The following is a 26,641-nucleotide window of genomic DNA, read 5'->3' as shown; positions in this document are numbered from 1 at the left end:
AGACCATAAATATACTAACAATAGCTGCATCCAAAGATAATCTCTTAACTGGATACCAGTGTTTACAGGTTTCCAGTCACCTCAACCAAAACCTGCCTGTTATTATTGCCTCTTTCTCTCTAAATGGTTCTGATTGGTCAGGTTATTCCCAGACGGGGAACAAGCACTTCAGTCTGAAGCTTTAGAGGAAATATCTGTCTGAGGACAGACATAGAATCTGGCAAATGCATCTGATTCAAAAGGTTGAAAAATGAGTCATGCCAGGACAAAAGGCCCTAGAGCTGTCTTTTATGTTGCTCCTGCATTCCGGTGCATACAGTCAGTATGTTTACAAGGCCAGTTAAGTAGAGGTACAGTTGCAGCTCAAGTTTAAAGACACCTGTTCTTGTTGAGGTACACAAGAACCAGTGAATAATCCATCAAGTGAGAGAAGTTTCTCTGGCCTTCCCACATACCATTATATCAACAGCTGCCATTCAGTGTTTTCATTCAAATATTTTTAGATATGAGACTGCTTCAGATGACACAAAAAGCACGTCAGTCAGGAACATTCTCATCATACATTTGACCATTTCATTGCAAAATGGATCTACAGTTTTCCTCGGTGGAGAAGGCTCTGCTCAAAAGATGCTCCCTGGGTTAGTCAAGCAGCTTGCTTTGACTTTCAGGGAGCGCATGGCTGGAAACCCCCATAGAGATACATTTAATGTGTATTGAATACAATAAAAATAGTTTAAAAGCAATAAATTCATAGTAGCATGGATCTGATTATGAGGGTGCAACAAGCTTTATGCTATGAAAGAGGAGGCTGGGGTGGAGGAAGTTAAGCTTTGCTTGGTGCATCAGCTTTAATGTAAGCAAGGATTAGTGAGAAGGATGTCATTTTTTAAATACACCACTATGTTGAGAGAAAGAGATTGTGATTGGCTGTGGGAGTTGGGAGGTGATAATTAGGATCAGCTGAGCAGGGATGGTGTTTGACTACCATGTCCTGCATGAGCTAACGCTAGGCTTCATTTTTTAGCACTTGCTATGATTATATGTTTGTCTTTTTTCTCTCTGGCTTTCTTCTACATAATTTATTTTTGTGGCTGACTTCTGGGTAAAGTTGGAGCCTGAACTGCGGAGCATGTCTAGCCCTGTTTGGATTTTATTGATGTGCATACATGTAAAAGTAAAAAGATCTCCAATCACATTCCAGCTATAGTTGGACTATCACAATAAAATAACTTTTTTGAACTGAATGCAAATGTACGGAGCGATACAGCTCAGAATCCATAGTAGAAAGGTTTTAATCTGCATTGTTTTGTATCCATCTGACCTTTCACCTTCCAGTCACAGAGAGGTGACAGAGCAGACGGATGTTGAATGAAAAGATTCAGAGTGTAATCCCACACAGAAGAGAGCATCTGCCCTTTTCCCATGATTCACCACTGACCTTAATCTTCACGTCACCACATCAGCCTCCCCCTCCTCTCCTCTGTATGATGTTGGTTCATGTATTCTGTCTGATACAGTCACCCTGCAAGGAGGCTGCTGGCTCCCGTTCACTCGTCACCAGACGTCTGAATGTAAAAACTGGGCTCGCTGCCTGGAAGCTAGCAGCAGCAGCAGCAGTAGCAGGACGGGCTCAGGAGACGCTCGCTGCTGATTGGCTGGGGTGAAATGGCTGAAAAACAAACATCTGCCCGTTTCGTCCTCTCCTGCCCTGACCCCTGCTTTTTCTTTGCAATCCCACCATTTTGTTTTCTTTCTTAACTCATTTTTACTCTTTTTCTTCCTCTTCCCATACCTTTTACCTCTCTCTTCTACTTTCTTTAACCTGTAAGTCCTCCTCGCCTGGCTTTCTTACTTCATCTTTCTTTTCTACAGTTCTTTTTACCATTTCATCACATCTCTGCTTTACATGACCTCTTGACCTAACCACCTCTTATCTTTATCATTTATTCTCCTTTACTGCTCTTTCATTTCTTCTCCTTTTCTCCCAGTCCTGTCCCTAAATATTCTCTCTTAGTCCTTTCCTATTCACTTTTCCTTAACCTTGATGAAAAACGTCACAGGACAGGTGTGAATAAAGGATGACTCAGACTACGTGGTATTGGGTCGTTCATGCAACTAAAATCTTGACCCATCTCAGCCGACTTATGTTCCACACAACAAGTGTGATCTTGGCTGCTCATCGTATGCTGATGTCACTATTGTGTGTGAGTTCAAAGGTCACTGGGGGGGCAAGTCAGAAAGAGTGAATCATAGCTTACAGCAGAAGTGCTCTGTGTGATTGTAGCGGTCTTTGGCTCATAAAAATAAAATGTCCGGATTAGATCCCCAGAGGGAGAAGAAACAGGATCTCTGGTAAATAATGATGCAGTCATAAAAAAATTCCAAGTAGCACTAGTAAACACTACATGATAATTAATCAGGATGAAGGATTTGACTTTGATCCCTCCTACTTCATTTGCATTCTGTCAATTTCTACTAGTAAACACTTAGTTTTACTAGTACTACTAGTAGAATCCAAAATGTCTACAAGCACCCCTATTAGACCCTTTTTTTTAGGTATACCGTTTATTGTGAAGCCATGCTGTTGTAACTCATGCAGAATGTGGCTTGGATTTATCTCGCAAAAATAAGTAGATAATCCTGAAAAAGACGCATTTAGATGGAGGCTTGTTGCTCCAAAGCCTATATGTACCTCTCAGTATCAGTGATGCATTCACAGATGTGCAAGTTACCCATGTCATTGGCACTAATACAACCCACATCAGCACAGATGCTGGCTTTTGAACTTTGCATTGATACATTGATCCCCCTCGGCCCAGAGAACTTGATGGCCATTATTACCAAAACTAATCCAAAATGTGGACTTGTCAGGCCACAGCACCCTTTTCCGCTTTAGGCCAGCCTGTCTCAGATGAGTTCAGGGCCAGAGAAATGGGTGGCACTTCAGGATATTGTTAATACCTGGGTTTGGCTTTGCATTGTAGAGTATTAACTTACATTTGTAGATGCAGAAACATACTGTGATAACTTACAATGGTTTTCTGAAGTTTCCCAGAGGCCAGGCTGTACTATACATCACAGAATGATGCTGGTTTTTAATGCAGTGCTACATGAGGGAACAAGGCTTGGTTCAAGCCTTGCACCTTGCATGCAGAGATTTCTCCAGATTCTCAGAATCTTTGAATTATATTTGAAACTGTAGATGATTAAATCTCTAAATCACTTGCAATCGCGCATTAAGGAAATTTTTTCATAAACTGTTGGACCATTTGCCCACACAGTCTTTCACAAAGTGAAGAATCTTGCACCATCATTGACTGTAAATGACTGGCTCTTTAAGGAGTGCTCCTCTTATACTCAGTCAAGGTGCTACAGCCTATTACCAATTAACCCGTGGAACATTCTTTGAGCATTTCACAATTTCCTTGCCCCTGACCCAACTTTTTTGAAACATGCTGCTGGCATTATATTCAGAATGTGTGCATATTAAAAACAAGGCAATTAGTTAAATATCAAATCTCTTGTCTTTGTGCTGTGTTCGCTTCAATTGAGGTTAAAAGAATTTTCAAATCACCCCTTTCATTTGCATTTTACACAATGTCCCAACTTTTTTGGAATTGGGGTTTGTACTTAAAGTGGATTCTTCAGATGTCATGCCGGCCTGCTTTTTTGAAACAACAAACTATGAATGATATTATTCCTTCTTGTTGCTCTTCTGAAATATTGCCTGCTGCTTCATAAAATTCCTGGATGTTGTGGCTCGTTCTATCAAATCCCACGAAGCTTTGATCGCAGTGGTTTGATCGCCATTGCTGACATCCGACGGTGATTGGATATCTGTGAAGGCTCTCCTCTTCCTCTCTTCTAGGATCTCTCGGATGTCATAGCAACAGATGGCAGTTTGATTACCGAGCGGATGTTCCAATTTAACGGCCCTCGTGCCCTCAGCTCTGTATCGTGTTTCAATTAAACAGGGATTTAGAGGCAGTGAGTCAATCCTCATAATTCATTAAGAGGAGCTCTCAGGCGTAGAGGAGGAGGGTTTATCATGACTCAGGAACTCGGAGACCCTCAATGGGCTGCAGGTGAGACATCAGCGGGGTGTTAATAAAACACCTGAGCACCATGGGCTAAGTGTTGGATAAATAAGGCTCTAGTGGACAGAATAGCCAATCATGTGTGGTGCTTTCAATATACCAAATATTAATGGGGCTCAGTGAACCCTGTCACCCTGAGTTATGTCTCTAGTTTGTGTTTCACGTCTATTGTTGTGTCTTAAATGAAAACGTTGGATGGGCTTTTAGCTACAATTTACCCTGATGTCTGTTCATCAAACAACAAAAAGAAGTTAAAAATAGAATATAATGAGCTAACAGTACAAATCTGAAGCTGACCATTATGTTGGCACCAGTTTTCTAACTTATGTTAATGTTGCATAGCAATATTTGCTGCAAGATGGTGTAATGCGTGACATCCTTCCTGATCTTCTTTGACTTTTGACTGTGTGGTCTGCCTCCTACACTATATGGACAAAAGTATTCAGCTGCCTGACCATTGCACCAACAGGGACTGTGATGACACTGTATTCAAATACATGCACTTCAATATGGAGTGGCACCCCCTTTCAGCTGTAACAGCCTCCACTCTTCTTGGAAGGTTTTCCACAAGATTTCTGAGTGTTTTTGTGTGAGTTTGTGCTCATTTACTCTGTAGAGCATTTATGGGGTTAGGTGCTTGCCTTGTGCACTGGCGTACAGTCACCCTGGAGTAGAAAAGGACCTTCCCCAAACTGTTTACAAAAATGTGGAAGCATAGCATTGTCAAAAATGTCTTTGTATGGGCGCGCAGATGGCCTAGCTGTCTAAGGCGCTACCCATATACGTGGGCGGCCTGGCGGCGGCCCTTTATCGCATGTCTCTCCCCACTTTCTCTCCCATTCCAACTCTATCCAATCTACTCCTATCAAATAAAGGCACAAAAAGCCCAAAAATAAGTCTTAAAAAAAAGCATGTCTTGCTATGCTGAAGCATTAAGATCGGCCTTTACTGGAGATAAGAGGCCTCGCCCAACCCCTGAAAATCAGTCTAATCCCTCATCTACCAAACTTCACGGTTGGCACAATGCAGTCAGGGAGGTAATGCTCTCTCAGCATCCATAGAACCTGGACTCGCCATCTGACTGCCAAACAGAGACGCGTGATTCGTCACTCCACAGTAAACGTTTCCATAGCTCCACAGTCCCAGTGGCTTTGTGCCACTCCATCTGACTCTTGGTATTGGACTTGGTGATGTAAAGCTTGCATGCAGCTGCCCCGCCATGGAAACCCATTCATAAAGCACTCACCCCACAGTTTCTGTGCTTATGTTAACACCGGTGGAAGATCAGAACTCTTCAGCTGTGGAATCAGAAGAGCATTGGTGACTCTGACGCACCAGGCGTTGACCCCGCTCTGCTGCTTCATGACTGAGTTGCTTTGTCCCTCAACACTTCAACTTTCTAATAATATCACTTACAGTTGAGTGTGGACTATCCAGCAGGGAGGAAATTTCATGAACTGTCTTATTGCAGAGGTGGCATCCATCAGAGTACCACGCTTGAAGTCTCTGAGCTCTACAGAACGACCCATTTGTATCACAAATGTTTGTAAGTACAGATTCCGGGTTCTTGATTTAATACACCTGTGGAAACGGGTGAAATTGAAACCCCTGAATTCAATAATTAACAGGTCAAGCCAAATACTTTTGTCCATATAGTGCATCTTTGCTTCTGTGTTTGTGCACTCAGCTGTCAGAGTACTTGTAATCGGACTAATGTGTTTTGGATCAGTGCCGTTTATGCGTCGCTCTTTACTGAATAAGTGAGTGAGTCAGTGAGTGTAAAGGTGTGTCGCAGCATTGACTCACTCTGAATGAAGCAGTTTAAGTGCAGCAAGGCCTGAGTCACTGTCCGTACTGCAGATCTCCTCTGACAAGTTGCCATCAGTCCTCCACTGCTGTCTGACTCCACTCTGACTTCATCTCTGTTTATGCGCCAGGAAAAGACTTACTGATGTGGTAAAAAAAAAAAAAAAAAAAAAACACTTTTGTGTATTAAATATGGTCAGTCAAAGCAGCCAAATATCTTGTTTGCGGTTGCTGGATATTCCTTCTTAAATCTTTATTTATGTTTCACACCGTAGTATTTCATGCACTGAAAACAAGAGCAGAAAAGTTGGACAGTCCTCACTCACTGATGGTTTCCTTTCATTATCTGTGGATTAATGTTTTTTTTAAACAGACCTTAGTTGCTATCTGACATGCTGAGGCCATATACAGAAGAAAAAGAACACAGGGAGCATGAAAGTGCACAAATGATGAGATTTGCTACCATCATGGGTTAGAGATGAGTCAGAGATGCACAAGAGTGATGTCAGTCATCTTGGAGCCATTTCTCCAGACTGTCTTGGTCAAGATCTCGTACTCCCTGCATTACCATAATGTACTGTGAGACTGCAATATCTTAACACTGAGGCCAACAAGGACAAAACTGATCACTTTCAAAACCTATTTTGTTAACTTAAGTCATGATCAAAAAACTATGAAATATTCAAACATTTTTAGGTTTTAACCTTTTAAATGCAAGTTAAGACAGTAATTGTTCAAGCATTTCTGGCAGCAGGCTCCAACTTTATCACTCCTCGCTGATTTATTTCACATGCAGAATTTGAGGAGTGATGAGGTACCATCTTTAAACTCCTGCTGGGGCCTACAGGTGGATGCTGGGGTGGAGGTGGGTTGGTGAGCAGCACTGATTCAGGGCAGAGGTGGCAATCTTGCAGCTTCAACAGACCGCCCAGAAGGAGAATGTGTATCATGTGATCTGATTAAGATGCATGTCAGGTGATTTCAGTTTGCTCAAGCTGCCTGCCTGAACTAGGTTGCAGGCATCATTCCATTTTAATGAATCCCAACAATGATGTGGGCTCGACGGGATCTTTTCAACCAGATTAGCAGATGTTTAAAGATTAGCAACAGAATTTATCTGAATGCATTTCTTGTTTTTGGTGCAGTTTGTTTTTAGTTTACAACATGTTACAACCATCTAAAAATGCTATTAAAGCATTACTGAATGTTTTTTCTTCCACTTTTGGAGTTGAATCTTTAATTTTTTTTACTTTTCTTCAACAAAACACAGATGACATTCTGCAATCAAACTGCATTTAAAGTGCTAAAATTATAAAAAAAATTGTTGATATTTGTTAGTTCTGATCAGTAGTGACATTGATTATAAAATACACCCAAAAAGTTGTTAAATAAATATTTACCTTCAGCATTTATTGAATGTTCTTGGAAGTGTACGTTTTTGTCCTCTTAGCCTTGTTCACAGTATATAATACACCTGTTTAAAAAGTGGAAACCAAGGAGAGCAGATGGCCCAGTGGTTAAGGTGTGCACCATGTTCACAGGCAGCCCAGATTCAAGTCTGGCCTGTGGCTCCTTCCCCACATCTCTCATCCCTGTTTCTAACTCTATTCACTGTCCTCCTCTATGAATAAAAAGGCATAAAATGCCCCACACAGATCTAAAGGAAAGATTAAATCAGAAGTTTAAAATGTATCAAGAAAAAAAGCCTTCAAAAACGATGCCATTTGTGGTAATGCAGTCAAAATGATCACTAAGAAGTGAAAATGATTCATGAGGACTAAATTGTCCATAATAGTAGCAGAGAGTTCAGAAGCAGGAGTGGAGCTGTTATTTGAGATATGACGAGAAAAGTATAAGCTGCAGATATCTGTTTAAAAACATTTTTTAAAGCTGAATTGTTGTCAGAAGGGCTTCCAGGATTGCATTGTTTGTTCTACCTCTTTTGCTGTGTTCCACCTTTTCTCTCCACAGAGAAGGTTTTTCTGCAACATCTCAGACCCAATTTTATGCAAACATGCAATACTAGGGCTAAGGATAAAATCAGGGCATTTTAAATACCAAAACACACCGGTCTAGAACAACAAATACTGTATTCTGAGAGTAAAATCTGTAAATTAAGATTAAAATGGCCAAGATGGATCCATGTTTTTAGATGTTGCTCTTTAACAAGCCAGATATTATCACTGAAGGTCTTACCAAGAATTTATTTTCTTTACTTGAGCACGATCAAACTTCTTCATTTATTAAAAGTTTTTAAGAACTGTCATAATGACTTTGCAGCCTGGTGATGCTGGAGGGCTGCCCAAATCTTCATATTTGGAAGCTTCAGGCAGCACTTAAGCTGCTATTTTTGACTAATTAGGAATAAGAATGCGTTGGATTGCTTCCACAGATATTTCCACTGACATTCCTTCAATGCTTTAACATAATCTCCAGACATTACTACTTTATGTTAATATCAAGGATCCTATTCTCTGAGAACAGACTTGTTAGCTCATCTCTGCAGTAGTCTGCTTTGTGCATGACTTGACTTGATAAGGGCTTATAATTTAAGGCCTTTTTAATGACAGAGAGCACAGCAGGATGAAAAAAAATTGTTAATTCGGCTCAACAGAGAGGATGAGCCTTAGATAAGTGAGGCGGTACAGGACGGGACAGGATTCAGCAGAGATCACAGTCACCCAGACGACCCAGCCGGCCGGTGCTGGGAGAATTAAAGATCTCAGACTCAGGCGTGAGAGTTTAAAAAGGGAGGTTTTTCTAAAGTCCCCGGAACCTGAACAATACCAGACTGGTGTGTTTTATATGCAGGAGGAGTTTAAAGGATGAAGCGTCTACCCTTCTGCCCTTACACCCCCAGCCCGTCTCCTCTAACACACACACTTTATCATCCTCCATTAAAGAGCCATATGGGTCATAATTGAGCCTAATAAATGTCAGCGTCCTCGCTCACGCATGAAGGGCAGGGTGCTGGCTGTCTGTTTACCTTGTACATGTGTTTAATTAGCCTCTGCCATGCTACGCTCGCTGTGTGAGTGGGAGTGTGACAGTGTTTAACTGATGTGAGGGGGTGAAAACCAGTGTAATTAGATGCGATCGCAGGAGGATGGGTCGATGAGACGCACCTGCATCCATCAAAGACATGAGTCATTGTGTGTTTACCTGCTGGTGAGGAAGAGCAACACCTGTGGATCCACAGTCTGCAGACCAGCGCCGCTGTGTTAAACTAAAAAAGCCAGAGCATCATGGGAAATACAGTCTACATTGAAGGTATTTATATCTGGATCTGATGCACAACTTAGAAGATAGCATTATTTGTAACATAACATTAAATTTTTAGGTGAGCAGAAGCATTGGAGCAGATTTAAATAGACTTAAAAAGAGTAAGACTTAATATTAAGCTGCAAATCCTTTTCTTGCAGTACAGCATCAACCCAATGACTCATCGACGCCACTAAACTTTTGCTTTTTGTGATTCTTTCCCAGGCTCTCACAGCCTCCCCTCTCATTCTCTTTCTCCCCTTGCACATTTTTTTCTTTGCAATACAAAACCCTTTGCAACATTCAGTGAGTTTTCCTACCGTTGTATTTACTCAATATCATTATGCTCCTGCGAGATGTTGGCATGCCCATCATCGTGCGTAGAGCCTATCAGGTTAACCAAAGTCTGCCAGCTGTTGTGAGGCTTGCCCCTTGGTCCTTTCCACCCTGTAGCCTTGGGGTCAAACTTGAGAATAGCTTTGGTTGGATGGTTTTGCGGGAGATGGAGAACATAAGGTGGGATCCTGTGAGCTGATGTGTGCAGGCTCTGAGCACTGCACCGGAGATGTGCTGGTACCACCTGATGTTGTGGAGGATTCTGAGGGTCCGGCTATCAAACCCACTGAGTACTGGTGCCGACGTCTCATTCAGAGGCCATGTCTCAGACCCAGGGTAGAGAGTACCAACAAGTTATGGATTTGGAGCTTCCTCTTGTGTGAGATTGTGCGGCGGTGCCAGAGTGGTTTCCAGGGTGCCTGCAGGGCTGATGCTGCAAGGCCACGTCTGCGGTTGACCTCTGGTTTTGGGTCCATGTTGTTGGTCACTGTGGAGCCCAGATACACAAAGTTGCTGACAAACTCTGCAACATCATTGCTAAACTGTAGAGGGGGCGGGTCCGGTCCATTACCAACATGCATGAGCTTGGTTTGTGTCCAACTCACTTGCAGGCCAAGCTTCACTGCCTCCTCTGTGTAGATGGACGGTGTGTCTCTCAGGAAGGGCTGAGAAGAATGGTGTCATCAGTGTATTTCCAGTCAGCCAGATGGATTTAGTCAGCATAAACCAATTTCAACTATAATGGTTGCTGGGCTCTTAATAAGAAAAATCTCTTGTCTACACAAAGCATCAACAAAGTCAGCATGAATGTACCTTGGTTCCCTCTTCTTTCTTTTAAATATTTATTTTTGGGCTTTTAAACCTTTATTGACAGAGGATGAAAGTGGACAGAACCAGAAACAGGGATGAGAGAGCTGGGGCCACAGGCCTGAGTAGAACCTGGGCTGACCGCATACATGGGGTGCACTTTAGACCACCAGGCCATCTGCGCCCCTTCTTTCTTCCTTTTTTTTTTTTTTTGGCAAATATGCAAACAACACAGGCATATACCTTCTATATCGGACAAATTCTTAAGCAAGCATGTTTGGACACAGAGCGATGTTACTAATGATGAAGCAAGCCAATAGCAGACTGTGCTTCATCGAAATTCCACCAGGAGCATGATGGGGAATGATGCCATTAGGAATTTTGGTGGTACTCTTGTAAATAACAATCCTGCAAGAAATCCAGTGCCTTTTGATGAAAAATAAATGTATTCATAAAGTAAAAGGAAAGAAACATCTACCACATCCGGCCCAGCCATGGTTTGACGGTGTCACAGGTGCATCTTGATACTGAAGCGTTGATATGAGACCTTCAGCCCTCATAACTCATAAACTCTTTTTTCAAGAAATCAAAAACATTTCAGGTTTTATTGAACTTTTGGCACAATCATTCCACATCTATTATCCTGAAAATAAAACCAAAGGTTTAAAGTCCACGCTAGTCTTTGAAATTCTTGAATTTTCCTTTTGTCAGCTGCTGATGTCAGGATTTTTCCTCTGGTGTCGGTGGAGAGTTTGAGGATGAGAGAGATGGAGGGAGAAGTAGCTGTGACAGTCTGCTCTGGGAAGCTGCCAGGCCAAAGATTAAAGTGAATTTTTTTTTTTTTATTATTTATTTGCTGCCAGCCACCGCCACCGGCCGTGACACACCTTTGAAAGCTGGCGGCTTTGATGGGAGTGAAATTTCTTCTTCTGCTGTCTTGTGTCCTGCGTCCAGAGGATGACTCGGACCGTGGAGCCGGTTTGATGACAAAGGTGCAGGAATAAAAGTCATGAGGGTGAAATGAGCAGTAGAAGTACAATGATCCACACAAGACTGATAAGTTTGTGGATTTCCCAGCTTTAAAGTTCAGCAGTGATGAGAATCTGAAATCGATCTGTGAATCAGTGGAGGATTAGTTTGATTACCTGAGCTGCAGGTTTTCTCTGACTCTCAGTGTGTTTTCATTGATTCTCTCTGCAGGAACGTGTGAACCAGAACGGATATTTTTCACAAATTAATATCAGTGATGTGACCTCTGTGGTGGAAACATCAGTGCTTAAATGATCGCAATGATGGGAGTTAAGTTACAGGATTTTGTTCCAGCAGAGACCCCCTTAACTGATTGTTTTTATCCCAATAGAAGGTCTATTAAAAAAGCTATTTATCTGTTCACTTCCTGGTGTTTTCTTTAAAACCATTAATCAGGAATTAGTAAATGAAGAATAAGCTGCAACTTTCAGGTTGTAGATGTGTGCGTCAAATGTGTCATAAACTGCAGATCCTTTAGTATCCACTTGAGGCTGTCCCCTCAAGTGAGTCAATCCCTATAAAGCCCCATGTTAAAGTGGCATTATTAAAAGGAGATAAACTAGGGCTTTGAAAATATTGGAATTTTTATCATATTAACCACAGGTTTCTGTGGGTTAATCATGATAAATCACATATTGAAACTCAAGTCCCCCACAAAACTTCATTGAATCCCTCATACTCAACAATATTATTCGGTCTACAGCTTTTCTGCCATCTATCTGGCAATAGTGCTCATTACCACCTCACAGTCATGTTCAGTGAAACAAAAACTATGCATTTCACTTTGGTTTTATTAAATGTTTTTTTTTTTGTTTTTTTTGTTTTTTTTTTGGAACACAAACTTCTAGAGGTATAACGGTTCATGGACATCACGTTTCGGTTCATTACTGGGTTTGGAGTCACGGCTTGGCGCACTTTCGGTTCATTGATTTAAAAAAAGGCAACTGCGAGAATAGGGCATTTTAAAACACAAAATTAGCACTTTTAAATATCACATTTGTGTAACTTTTTTCAGCGAATGAGTAGTTTAAATGTCGGACTTGCATAAAATGAGAAGAAACGAAAAATGATCATTTAGAAGAAAACGACTTTGTATCAATTTTTCTCAACCACCGGAATGCCGACTTGCAGGAACTTCATCTGGCTTCGGTCACATATTTATGTTTATGCAGAGTGCTGTGACACTGACGTTTGTAAAAAGCTGGCACAGTGATTACTGGTGCGCTTAAACACAGGCTCCAGCCACTGTTCTTTTCTTCTACATGTCTGTGCATCATCTTTTAAATGTACTAGCAACGCTTATATCCTCGACCTTCTCTGCTTTCGTATCTGGAGGCTTTTTTAAAAATAGCATGGAGGTGAGAAGAAGAAGAAGGAGCCGGTGGGTCCCAGTTATCTGCCTCTCATACAGCGGGAGCAAACTTTTCTTCTTCGTGTGTTTTGTTCTGTCTTCCTCTTCTTTGTTGATTAACATTGTTTAGCAATACTTACGGACATAACTGCTTGCTATATTGGCGGGTAAACGCTTCTCACATTATTTTCTTTTTTTAATAGTTCAGACTTATTTGTCATGTGATTACATGTACTGAATCGTCATGGTTCAGGACGAATACAGAAACCGCTAAACTCCTACAAACTGTCTGAATGCGTTAGAGTGGGACAAGTTCAGATTGGGAGGAACTGTGTGATATTGATGGGCTCTGTCTGTGCATGTGCTAAATATGTAATAAAAATGTTGAAATTAATTAAAACTAGTTAATCCTGTGTTTTAATCAAAACATGTTAACATTATTTTCACAGCTCTTGAAAAAACATATTTTAAAAAAAGTGTTGATGTCTATAGATAAGTGGTTCCCAACTGGTGGGTCGGGACCCAGAAATGGGTCACAAAGCCATTTTAGTGGGTTGTGGATGTGTGCCTGAAAAAAAAAATGTGGAAAAATGTATTATGTGCTCTTATTTCGAAGGATATGTCTCCATCCCCTTTTTCCTTAATATCTTTTGGTCCATTTCAAGTCAAACTGCCTCACTTTTAATCAAAAACATTCAGTTATGATTGCAAAAGGTACGAAATTTAGGTTGCAATTTGTTGTTAAGGAGATATTGGTCCTTACGTTGGACCAGTTGAGACTTTCATATTATGCTCTTCTCTTTACGTGTTTGTTAAAATGTGAGCACTAGATTTTTTAATGTATAAGCTAAAGTTGCAAAGAGGTGAAAAAGCTCATCTCCAACCCTGACCTAACTTTTAGATTCCACACCACACTTGAAAATATTGGCTGGATCTGAAATCCACAGTTTAAAGCTTAAAATGCAAACCTAAGGTTTCTGGTGGTAGACGTTACAACGTCTGCTTCAACCTGATTTACAGACTGATGTATGATCCTGTTTACTAACATGTTTCTTTTCTGCCAGCACGTAAACTGTGTAGGGACATCTGCTTAAAAAAAGACAGCTCTAATGTTGATCTAAAGACATAAAAAACATTTGATTTAAAGTTGTTTCTCTAGGTCAAAGAGGGCTGGTGAAAAACAGAAAAGTCACCACCCTTTTGAAAATCTGTACTCTAAATTCATTCATCCAAATTCTGAACGTATTTCTGACTTTTTTTTTTCTTGTGCCAGTGATTAGATTTGTCTGAGTGCCTCTTTTCTGCTGAATTTCTTCCTGTTTCTTTGTCAAAGCCTGAAAAGATGCCGATTTGAATCAGAGCCTGGAACATTTTCTACAACCAAACATGGATATTTTTTCCCCCATTTTGACTTGTTTCTTGCGTATCTGGCCATTTTTTCAAAGATGAATTACTAAAAAACACCAAAAAAAGGAGCTGTGAGATTTGAGTCCATGTGTGACTGATGGTGTGTGTGACGAACTGCTGCAGCAGCACAGAGGTCTGTTTAGCCCGCGGCCCGCTGAGGTGCCAACTGCCAGTAAATCCCGCAGCAGGCAGGTTGGCAGTGACACGGCTACGGGCAGCATCTGTACGTCCAGACATCTTACTCTTCATGAGACCGTTTCACTTCGTGACACCAACCTGCAGCTGCTGCTGGACCGAGGCAGCAGGGAAAATGATGCTATCCTGTTTGATGACAGGAAACACGGATTTGTTGTCAGACCGGTCTGGTGTTGTTTCATATTCGGTTATTGTCAAGAAAAGCACAAGAATCTCAGGCTGAACCTCTCTCAGACTCCTTAACTGTACAGCAGCTCTCAGCTCACATGCATCTTCAGTGTGTAGATACAAATATATGGTATGTCTCTGAAAAAGGCTCAATAATATCTAAAATCAGACACTGACAGTCATTTTTATCAAGAAAAGGGGGCAGAGGAGTAATATTTGGAAACTATTTTATCACGGGTTAATCATTTAATTATTTTGGACAGAGTGTGCTGATTTGATTCTTTATTCATAATCATGTAAGAAAATGTGATTTAGTGCTGCAGTGCTGTGCTATCTTAGGACAATGATGGAGCTCATTAATTAATAATTAATCCATGGGTTTTAAACACTACAAACATCACTGCCCACATACTTATTTAATGTTGGAGTGGATGTTATAAAATGTCTTGCATGGATCTGCCCTGGTTGAAGTTTCTGACAGCTCACACAATATTCAGCAATATTTCTTTTGAAAGTTTGAATATATTTTTCCTTCCTTTTCCCTCTTTATCATTTATTGTTACTCTGGCTTGAACTGTTGACTACAGTCTAAAGTCTACCTGCTCTCTGTCAGGTTAGGACTCACTTTCTCCTTCCTGTTTTTGTTTCTGCAGGTGGAGCGGGAGATAGCCATTCTGAAACTCATAGAGCATCCCCACGTTTTAAAGCTGCACGACGTCTACGAAAACAAGAAATACCTGTAAGTGCATCTGTTTTTTGTCTAATGGTTTTGAATTGACCACTAGATATTTTTGCCCCAATAAAAAGATAAGAGCTCAGTGAAGAAACCTTTTATCCCATTTAAGTGAATTTCACTCAAATTTTACCCCAGCTGCCATCGGAAGACTGTTCCAATGTCGAAGATCCTCAATTTATTTCCAAGGACTGAGTCCTTCAAACAGAGAATTTTCAATGATGCATATACTCTATATTGCCAAAAGTATTCACTTACCTGCCTTGACTCACATATGAACTTTAGTGACATCCCATTCTTAATCCATAGGGTTTAATATGTCGTCAGTCCACCCTATAACAGCTTCAACTCTTCTGGGAAGGCTTTCCACAAGGTTTGGGAGTGTGTTTATGGGACTTTTTGACCATTCTTCGAGAAGCGCATTTGTGAGGTCACACACTGATGTTGGACAAGAAGACCTGGCTCTTAGTCTCCGCTCTAATTCATCACAAAGGTGTTCTATCCCAGACTCGTCCATCAGATTGCCAGATGGAGAAGCGCGATTTGTCACTCCAGAGAACGCGTCTCCAGTGCTCTAGAGTCCAGTGGCGGCGTGCTTTACACCACTGCATCCATGATATGTCATGCAAAACATCGCTGCTGCTGCAAAAAAAAGTTTAAAACTGCTATTTTGACACAGATTTCAGGTCAAAGAATTATTGCACCTTTTGGGATTTGAAAAATGCAGCAGGCCATATTGCAATTTTATCTAATTTACGATTAATTGGCCCACCCTAATTTTGTACTAGTATAATGCTGAATTTTAAAATGATAGTAGCTACCATGTCAACCCCTATAGTTACTATAGTAAGGCTATGTTAACTCTCGGGTGGCACACCTGATTGAAAGTGACGTTATGCTTTATTTCCTGTTATTTTTTAACTATCCGGTCAGTTATGGTGCTGTATTTTATTTCATTATGTTATCACTAGAATCTTGTTTATCAGCAGGATCCAAGAAAATAACATTATTCTCATATCACAGCATTTTAAACAATATTAATACTCAACGGGACATTTTCTCCATGCTGCAGTTTGCTCTGTGGGATTTTATTAAGGCTTGTAATGTTTTATCACTCCCCTCCTCTTCGCCGCCCCCTGTGACCATACAGCTTTAATGTATATCCGTGTTTTGTTGTATACATTAATCTGCTGCATGTGGCGGCTTTGCTCCAGTGGCACGGCTTAATGCGCTGTTCAATAATTGATAAAGGCACTGCTGTCAAATGGAGCAGAAATTTGTTTTCTTAATGTTGCGAGCACTGGGACAGTTGGTCATCGAGGATGAAAACAGTTTGCAGTAAAAATTTTCCCTCTCACGAGTCAGGAGCGAACACGTTTGTAATTTAAATTGCTGTGACAAGTCAACGCTTGAGCAGATCTCTTAATCTGCTAATAAATCAGGCGGTTGGAGAGGTGGTCTGCAGGAGGAGCTTGCTCTGCACGCACGGCGAGGATCAATGGCGTCCACGAGACAAATGAAGTGACTACAGAGATAAAACATTATAAACCATAGACACACAAAACTAGATTGGTGTGGGATTTTCATGAGGATTAGAATGATGCACCAGTGTGCTGTTGTAATTTCAGCATGTCATCGACAAATACACCCTAGTTTATGACTCCATTATTTCATTAAGGCCTCCTTCATGTAGACAGAAGATTAACATGAGGATTTAAGGATGTTTACATGCTATGTGGACTCAAAGATTGGTCATAATTTTTCTCTTAACTCTTATTATTAGAAATTCTGTCTGAAAATAAATGAATAGGGAGTAGATTGCTGCAGCTGGTGCTTACAAAATATGAAGTAACACTACAAATTTAAATTGCATCCTCTAAAAGTCAATCAAAATCAGTCCTTTTGGCTGAAGATAAACAGTATTTATTGTAAGCAGAAACAGCTGATAAACTGCTCTCTTTGAAGCCACCAGATTCCCTTGACAAAATCAGTCATTTCTTCTCAAGGGAAACAGGCGTTTGTCATTTATCGTCTTAGTGAGTGGCGCAGCAGTTGATCGACAGCTCACATGTGGTGCAAAGTGAAATTACTGGCTTTGAAGTCTGCTTCACTGCCAAAACTCCAGTCTCAGCTGATGCATTTATTCAGTTGCAATTATTTATAGTACCATCACACTGAAGTCTTGATTATCTTATAGCAAACAACACAGTCTGAACTGCTAGTAATAAGTAAAAATCTGCCTGTGTGCAAGACAAATTATGTTTAGCATCTTAAAATGAGATCCATCAGTCCATTCATCTTCTTCCATTTATCCGAGATTGGGTTGTGCAGCAGCAGGCAGAGCCAGTCAGCCCAGGCTTTCCTTTCCCTAGTGACGTTTTCCAACTCCTCCTGTGGGATTCCAAGGCACTCCCAGGCCAGATGGGATATATAATCCCCCCAACACGTTCTGGGTCTTCCCTGGTGTCTCCTCCCAGGTGCCCAAAAGACCTAAACAGGAAAGCGACCAGGAGGCCTCCTGATCAGATGCCTCAGCTGGCTTCTTTTGATGCCAGGACTCTTCTTCGAGGTCCAAGCTCATAACACTGTCCCTAATGCTGAGCAGAGTTACCCTTCTAAGGAATCTCATGTCAGCCACTTATATGCTAGATCTTACTCTTTTGGTCATTACCCAAAGCTCATGTCTGTAGGTGAGGGTTAGAATGTACAGTGCTTAACAAATTTATTAGACCACCCTAACCCTAACCAAAGTAAGGTTTATGCAACAGCTACCCTAAATTAACAGCATTGGTAATTGCCAAACTCAAGCTCTTTAACCGAAATGATTTTTTTAATGTTAAAATATAATTATTATTGTTATCCATGAATTTTCAAATTTACTGATTTACAAAAAACCTGAAAAATAGTAAAGCACTTTAATATTTCTTGATTAATATGTCAAATTATAGATATTTACTTGCATTCCTGAACAGAAACATTGGTTTTAGTGGTTGAATGTTATGCTTGATTCATTTCTGACTTCTCAGAGAAACCCAGTGAGCCGGCTCAAATTTGGGTGAATTCAGTTTGAAATCCCTCATTCCTGTTCAAAATGGTAAAACCTGGAGCTCACTGAAAATGAAAGAGTCCGCATTAAAGCACTTCATGATGCTGGATGGTCTTTGAGACAAATATGACAGATGGTCTAATAAATTTGTTAAGCAATGTAAATTGAAATCCTCTTCAGCACAACAGTCCTGTAAAACGCCTGCAACTATACAGATGCTGCACCATTCTGCCCCTCAATTTTGCACTGGTACCACTAGGTCTCCACCCCTGCCTGGCATGCAGCATACAATGCATCCAACCACCATGCCTATCTTTAGAGATAGTAGGCCCACAGAATGGCGGCTTGGCCACCAGATGCTTGCCATCGAGCTACCTTCCCGGGTCTAGCTCCAAGGGGATGCCCAAGTTTCCCAATTTCGGGTGATGTAGCTCTTTGCCATAAATGCCGATTGAAATAAGAAGTTCTAGACAGTATGCTTATTTTTGCCTATTATTTGCAAGTGTAATCAGGTGTTTTGTCTCTCTAATGAACATTTGGTATCAAAACAAAAGCATACTTCCCTTGTCAGTAGATCTGCTACAGACTGTTACCCACCTTTAGCCTTCAGTTTCCACGTATTCAGTCTGTGGCTCTGCAAAGGGATCCGTCCACACCACACTACAGAGCAGGTCACAGCTTTTCTAGCCAGTCTTTGTTTCCATAGCACACACCTCAGTTTGTCTGCAGAGTGCCAAAAGTGTTTCTTTGCTCTGCTTGAGATTTGCTAAGCTTTTGGTCAATCTCAAAATTAAACAACCTATGACAGGCAAAGTAGCATGCTGTTTGGATATTGTCCTCTGTATTTGTGCTTGAACTTATATGTCTGAGCTGCTGCTGCATCATCAGTCATAGTGCATACATAAAAGTTTGCAACAAGTCATTCCCAACTATTTACAGGATGTTTCCATTAAGAATAAAGTCCAGCCACTGTCACACTTAGGCCCTCTGAGGTTACAGTTTAATGCAAAGACATGTCTTTCTTTTAGCCAACAACAGAGCAGATTCTCTGCTGAGTCTCCCCAGTTTACATTACTCTAGCTCTCTTGCTTTTGGGACAAACAATTGGAGAAAACAAAACTTTGCAAGTGTAGCAGGGAAGCAGTGGGTAAAGATACCAGCTGAGAGTTGAACATCAGTTAAATGCCTTTCACAGGGACATTCTTAGGAGAACAGATTCTACGAAGACCTTTAGATATGTGCTTTCAGACGTTAAGTGGACCATAAACAGAGGGCTTAGTTGGCTTATGTCAAACTCTGTGGGTTGGACAATACTCTAGATGTGTATATATATGTGCAAAAATACTTTTTTCTGTACATGCATGCATCCTGTCAATGCCTTGAATCTTTGGATACTGGTCACCACAGGGCACCGAGGTTTATAATGACTCAAAGTCTGTAAGTCATCATTGTATTCTGTAGAGTTGGTTAGCCATTATTGACCACACAGAGACTAAATCACTGACATATCCTTATCTGTGAGGCTATACTAAATCTGCTTCCGTCATACTTGTGTGATTTTATTCATGTGAAACATTCTGGAAGTTACAGTCGCCGCTCTGTGACTCAGTCACAAAATTTACTTTTGCACTCTGTCCTCAAAGTTCAACTTGAAACGGGTGTAATAAGTTTCAGATACGCTGCTCCTGAAACCTATGAAGACCTTTTGTCTTCAGGGACTGGTCTATTTAAATCTTTTTAAATGTAGATTGATTGCATTAGAGGAAGATACATCAGTGTAATGTTTTAGTTAATGACTTTCTGTATTTGTTTTTGTTTTCTATTACGTCTGTGTCTTTGTTTATTGTGCCGCCGCCTGTCTTGGCCAGGACATGCTTGTTGATGAGATTCTTAATCTCAATTTAGGTTTCCCTGGTTAAATAAATTTTAATAAATATAATAATAACAGTTTTCTATTGGAGAAACCACAGTCATTTAGAAGTGTGAGATTTGTAAAAATAGAGTTAAGAGTTAATCCTGACTCTCCTCTGCTCTCTCTCTCTCTGCAGGTACCTGGTGCTAGAGCATGTGTCTGGTGGGGAGCTGTTCGACTACCTGGTGAAAAAAGGACGGTTAACGCCCAAAGAGGCCAGAAAGTTCTTCAGACAGATCATCTCAGCCCTGGACTTCTGCCACAGTCACTCCATATGGTTGGTTTCTCTTATTCACAGGATCATAAGACCAGAAAGAATGGTTTATTTCTTTTGAAGTTCAATCTTTAGGTTGGAATTTGGCCTGGTTTCCTGTGCAGCTTGGCACTCAGATTTAACTGGTCACAGCCAACATTTAACATATGTTCAGGAGATGGCAGGTGCCAGTTGCATTCTTGCTTTATGTGGAATTATCTATCTAATCATCTTTCAAAAAGGCAGGTATGCATAAACTCTTTCAGCCTCTCTATAGTTAAACAGCCTGACATCATCCTCTTGGTGTTACATTATGAAAAGCAGAAAAACTTAAATTTCCATTTGATTTGCTGCAGGTTCAGAAACCTGCAGGGTAAAATAAATTCAAAATGACATTCAAAAGAAAATGATTTAGACCGTCACAGATTTACTTATAGTTCAGTTTTCAGGAATTCTCTGGTGTTCCTAGAAGCCCTGAAGTGTTGCTTGGTTTGGATTATCCGACAGGTTTTCTGCCTGAAGCCGGGGGCGTCTGCAGAGGGTCCAAGTCCTCTTGATCTCTTTTCATCTCTGAGAACACCTTTAGTTCCTCTGTACGTGGCTGAAGCGCTGTGTGTGTATCTAAGAGCAAATGCACATCAAAGAAGTTCAGACTTTGACTCTCAGCTCCGTACATCAAGTGTTTAGCTTTGAAGGACCTGATTTATTCTGAGCTGTGATGGACAGATCCATGACCAGAATCAAGCTCTTGTCTCCTGGTGTCATTTCACTATTGTTTAGAGGAAAATAGTACTACTGATTTATACTCTGTCATACCTGCTTTAATATTCTTTACTGTGGAATAATTCCATGAATTTGAAGGGACTTATGGTTTCCCTTTTACCCTCAATTCCTCAAGAGAAGTGGTTCTCAACTGATGATTCAGGACACAAAAGAGGGGGACAGAGCTCTTTTAAGAGAGTGGAAAGTGTGTGCCTGGGAAAACTGTGCAAAAAAGTCTGTGATTATGGAAGCCTGAAGTGGACATACTGCTCATATATTTTATTTTACTGTTTTGCCATGATATTGAGTTTGAAAAACAAAGCTTTTTTCCATGATGTGTTGACTTTTCAAGATCTCACAAAGATATATTTACATGTTATAATTGTAAATGGAGTAAGAAGAAGTATGCCTTCCTTTCCTCCCAGGGCTTTCATAACGGTACTCCTTTAAAACATGCTAATGTTATCCTGTCACTTTGTGCAATCATTTGTTTTGTTTGATCTAAGATCAAAACTGCAACATTTTTCATTTAATACATTTGAATTTGGAAATTTGGGTCACAATTTTTTCATAAGGGCGGTGTTGTTTAGTCCACGAGGATAGAACAGTTGAGAACCACTGCATTGGAGTGTAAAGCTTTAAACAAACTAGGAGTGCCTACTTAAGACTGCACATCACATTGCAGTTTTATGATTACAATAAAGACAGTGCAATAGTCTGATTATATCCAAATAAATAAGAAAATTCAAGTGATGACCTCACAGTAATCGTAGCACATTTAATGGTTAAATAGCCACTACTATAGCCAAGCACCTCATACGACCCAAGTTCAAAAATCCTGAAATAACCCTTTAAGTCCAAAATTTTCAAAGTATGAATGTGAGAATTACCTGATAGTTGCCCACATTTAAGCCTGAAGTTTCCTGCATTTTAAATTTATTCCTCTATTTTTTCATATTGCAGTACAAAGTATCTCACAAAAGAATATATATTGTAAATATATATTTTAATGTCACTTGTTTCAGTATTGTTCTAGTCTAGTTTAGATTGACTTTATCAAAATAAATTTTAATACAAAAGCCAGAGAGATAAGATGGTTGTGGGACTGGGAAGAAATAAAGAGAGCCAAATTCTTGAGAACTGCTGATCTTTTAGTTTCCTTTTTAATATCCTTTTTGCTGCTCTTCTGTCTCACTGTACTCAAGGACAGTTTTCTTTTTTCTTTTTTTCCGAAGTTTTAAAGCCAGTTACATTTGTAAGAAAATAAAACTGGATTTTTCAAGAGTTGACGTGAAGGTAGCATGGCATGGCCACTATATTGTGACCAAATTATAAAGCGTACTTTTCCTTTTTCTGGTGGTTAGACTCACTTCTGACGCCTAAATCATAATCTTTACTGTGTAAATACCAGATTTGGTTTTGTCCTTAGACTGACATTTTAACATCTGTTTCCTGTGTTTCTTTGCAGCCACAGAGATTTGAAGCCTGAGAACTTGTTGTTAGACGAGAAGAACAACATCAGGATAGCAGACTTTGGCATGGCGTCTCTGCAGGTCGGGGATAGTCTGCTGGAGACCAGCTGTGGGTGAGTAAATAAGACAACATATGAATACACAACTAGTACATGTGCATCTCAGTGAAGTAGAATATCTTTAAAAAAATCTTTTACCAGTAATTAAATTCAAAAAGTGAATTGATTTGGGGTTCATTACACACAAAGAGAAATGTTTCTTTGTTTTTTGTTTTTTGTTTTTTGTTTTAATGTTGATGATTACAGCTTACAGTTCCTAAAAATCAAAATTCAACAACCTCAAATATTAGAAAAATAAAAAAAGGACTTTAAAAACAGAAATGTTTACCTTCTGGAAATGATGCTCATTTGTGCATTTACTACCTGGTTGGAGCTCCCTTTGCATGAATTACTGCATCTGTGTGATGTAGCATGAAGGCGATCAGCCTGTGGTACTGCTGGGGAGTAGCCCAGGTTGCTCTGATAGCAGCCTTCAGTTCGTCTGTATTGATGAGTCTGGTGTCTCTCATCTTTCTCAGAGATTCTTTATGGGATTCTGGTCAGACCAGTTGGCTGGCCAGTCAAACAGTAATGCAGTGCAATTTCTAGCAAACCAGTCTCTGGTGGTTTTGGCTTCACTGTGGGCAGGAGCCAAGTCCTGCTGGAAAAGGAAATAAGTATCTCCATAAAGCTTATCAGCAGGTTGAAGCATGAAAGTCTCTAAAATCTCTCTTGATCCACTGAGTCTAGCCTCAGTCCACTCCGTGTGAAGCTCCCCTAAGTTCTTGAACCTGCTTTGTTTGACAATCCTCTGAAGGCTGAGCTCATCCCTGTTGCTTGTGCACATTTTTCCTTTCTGGTCAACTTTCCATGAATATGCTTTGATTTGAGAACAGCCAGTCCTTTACGCAGAGACCCTCTGTGGCTTACCCTCCTTGTAAAGGATGTCAATGATTATCTTCTGATCTAGAGTCAAGTGAGCAGTCTTCCCCATGATTATGGTTGTGTGTACTGAACCAGAGTGACAGAATAAAGGCTCAGTAACAAATTGAACTTTTCTACAATATTCTAATATTTTGAGATAGTAGATTTTAGATTTTTGTGAGCTGTAAGCTGTAATCATCAAAGACTTTACATTCAAGTCAAACGTGCTTAAATTTGACTCGTGACTCCACTGAAAAACAGATATTTCATCTCGAAGAATTTAGGTGGCTCTCTGTGGTTACATTTTAGGGTTGTTGCCTGTCTTTGATGTTTTAAGGGCTTGGATCAGATCTCTCTTCATCATTACCTTTTATTTGTGAGGTTTAATAGCTGAAAAAAGACTTACCAGTCCAGACAGAATGGAGCCACAACTGCTGCTTCTTCAAGGTGAAATTGCTGTTTTTGCCAGAGGTGTCTGGTGATTTTGAAGCAATGTTACACCTGTGAGTCACTGACAAAAAGGTCTTTTTGAGGATCCTTTTCTTAAGAATCAGAATAACAATCTGAGCGCATCAGCTATGAAAACATAGAGTTTTAATGCATGCACTTTGATTAGATGCAGTTGCTTCCAAGAACGACGTTGCAGAGATCCCAGGTTATTTCTGAGGCTGCAAACTGAGAGTTTATTGGAGCAATTACCAAACTTTAAGTTACTTTTACCCCTTTTGGCAATCTGATATTTAGACTTTCATGCACACTATATGCATGGAATAGCTGTGGATCAGTGTTAGAGCTGACTATCTCCTCAACCAGGTCGGTGATCTGATCTCCAGCTCCTGTTGCTCCTGCAAGGATTGGGCAAAATGCTGAACCCCAAATTGCTCTGACTGCTGTGTCGGTGGCATTGTAACAAAAATGAATAGGGTTAATTAGTACTAATGGAGACTTTGTGTAGCAGCCACCACTTTCAGGAAGTGAATAAATAAGAGTGACCTGTGGTGAAGAAGTACTAAACAAAGCACTAAACAAGCTCAAGTCCATCTCAATGTTTTAACCCGTGATCAAAATCAGAGTTGATGCACTTTATAGTCCATAGTGTCAGCTTACTCTGTAAGTGCTGCTGACTGTTTTCATAAAGAAGCCCTAATGGCTCTTTGTAAGTATCTCCATGAGTAACCCGTCAGATGGCTCCTCTACTTCTTCTGACGTTAATGAAATGTATTAAATGTCACTCAGAGACGAGCTCTGACACGTCGCCTCCAGCAGGAAGGATGATCATTTGCTCTGCTTTAATGAGATTACAGTTAGTGTACTCTGACACCGCAGTGTTGGAGTGGTTCAGACTGACTGCTTCTACATACATTAGCATAGCTAAGTATGATGCTGGCGATGATGGAGGGTGTGTTTACTCTGGGAGCTCTGTGTGTGTTAGGATGAAACCCTGCTAGCAGAGTTGTTCTCTGAGCTTCATTTGTTGTGATTAATTCACACATAAAGAGCAGGCGAGCTTTTTTTTTTTACTGCATCATTTCTGTCATTAGAGACGTAGAGCACACAGAGCGGAAAATCCTGGTTTCTTTCAAACATGTTAGGCTGTAAGAATCACGTCCATGAAGATAAAGTCATGGGCCTAAACCCCCTCAGGATTCACCACCACCTCCTTGATGAGAAATTGCAGCACATATGTCCAAAAATGTTCAACCACTTAAATGTTTTACTGTAAAATGTTGCAGATGGACCTTAAATGGAACTAAACATAATTGAACAAGCAGACAGGACTAAACAGATGTTAACAGAACATATCAGCATCATTACAGAAGCTCTGGGAAGACATGATACTTTTCTTCCACTCCATTCCCTGATAAAATGTTAATTTGCCTCTAAAGATTTAGGGAGTAAATGTAGTAGAATGGGAAATCCAGTTTTACTCCCTCTCAAGTTTGGAGCTGATGTGTGTTGGATCAAAAGCGTTGGTGCTAGCATCCTAGCCAACATTTACATCCTAGAATGATTTGAACAGACCTGCATTACAGGTAGCTTTTCTGTATAACTCTGCTTGTAATTGATATGATTGTATTTAGAGTTTTTCCGGTTCTAATACCAGTGATGGAAAAATGTCTGATACTGCTTATAATTCAGGTGTTGCTGTTGGTGAGTACAAGAGTTTATGCCACGATCGGATACAATTTTGTTTAACTTAATATTTTGCTTGGTTTAGCCATGCTAACTGTTAGTGTTTTAAACCAGAAATCAATTCTTCTTCGCTGCCGGAAAACACTGCATGCACGAACCACGGTTTTTCAGAGCAGCGAAGAAGAACCAAAGAACCCACTGCAGCAGCAAAGAATGGTGGCTGCGTGACGGTTTTTCTCTGAATGTGATCGTCAAAATGCCTACCAGACCGGTGCTGTTGTACACAACAAGAAGTGGCACAGTTTATCAAACGTTCAATAACTTTTGAACCATAAATCGTTGGCTCTTACTTGTTTTTCCTCTTCGAGCTAGATGTTGTGCTTTCCCACTGACACTATTGATGCCTTTGAATCCCTTACAGCAGCATCTCGTGTGACTTTCGAAGACTTTAATTATTAAATCCTCACCAGTAAACCCAATATTGAACATCTTTTTTATCCATTTTAATCTAATTCTGATCATTTATTACTGCTAGGTTGAATGCTAATCGTCACACTGTTTAACCTTTGTGAGGGTCTGTCAGCCAATGGCAGGCTGTTCCATAATCACGCCATGATGCTGCCTGAATAGAGCATAATGGAAAGAGAGATAGAGAGAGCCTGTGATGCAGCCCCCTGTATTATTGTTATTTCAACATTTAGCAGTAAAACTCAATAATCAGCAGAAAAACAACTTTAGGGTCACAGAGATGCTGTACATTATGACTATTTGTTGAGTCATGTTCTGAGTCAAATATAGGTTTAAAATTATTAGCTAGTCTGCACAGTCAGTCCAGAACGTTCACACTGGTATCAGATTGGTACTCGGTATCAGCTGGTATCCAACAACTTGGTATTGAAATCGGTATCAGG

At 40.4% G+C, this 26,641-nt stretch overlaps 1 protein-coding gene across 1 annotated transcript in view; it reads left to right on the top strand.

The window, feature by feature from the left end:
* LOC121511637 (serine/threonine-protein kinase BRSK2-like) overlaps positions 1–26,641 on the top strand; it is a 117,638-nt gene that overhangs the window by 17,916 nt on the left and 73,081 nt on the right. The window contains exons 3-5 of the mRNA XM_041790390.1: positions 15,111–15,196; positions 20,285–20,425; positions 22,632–22,748. Of these exons, the coding sequence (XP_041646324.1) occupies positions 15,111–15,196; positions 20,285–20,425; positions 22,632–22,748 (344 nt within the window). The remainder of the gene's footprint in view (positions 1–15,110; positions 15,197–20,284; positions 20,426–22,631; positions 22,749–26,641) is intronic.

The sequence above is a fragment of the Cheilinus undulatus genome, linkage group 1, assembly GCF_018320785.1.
Source record: "Cheilinus undulatus linkage group 1, ASM1832078v1, whole genome shotgun sequence".
In the NCBI taxonomy this organism is placed as follows: Eukaryota; Metazoa; Chordata; class Actinopteri; order Labriformes; family Labridae; genus Cheilinus; species Cheilinus undulatus.
This window is presented reverse-complemented; position numbering and strand designations above follow the sequence as displayed.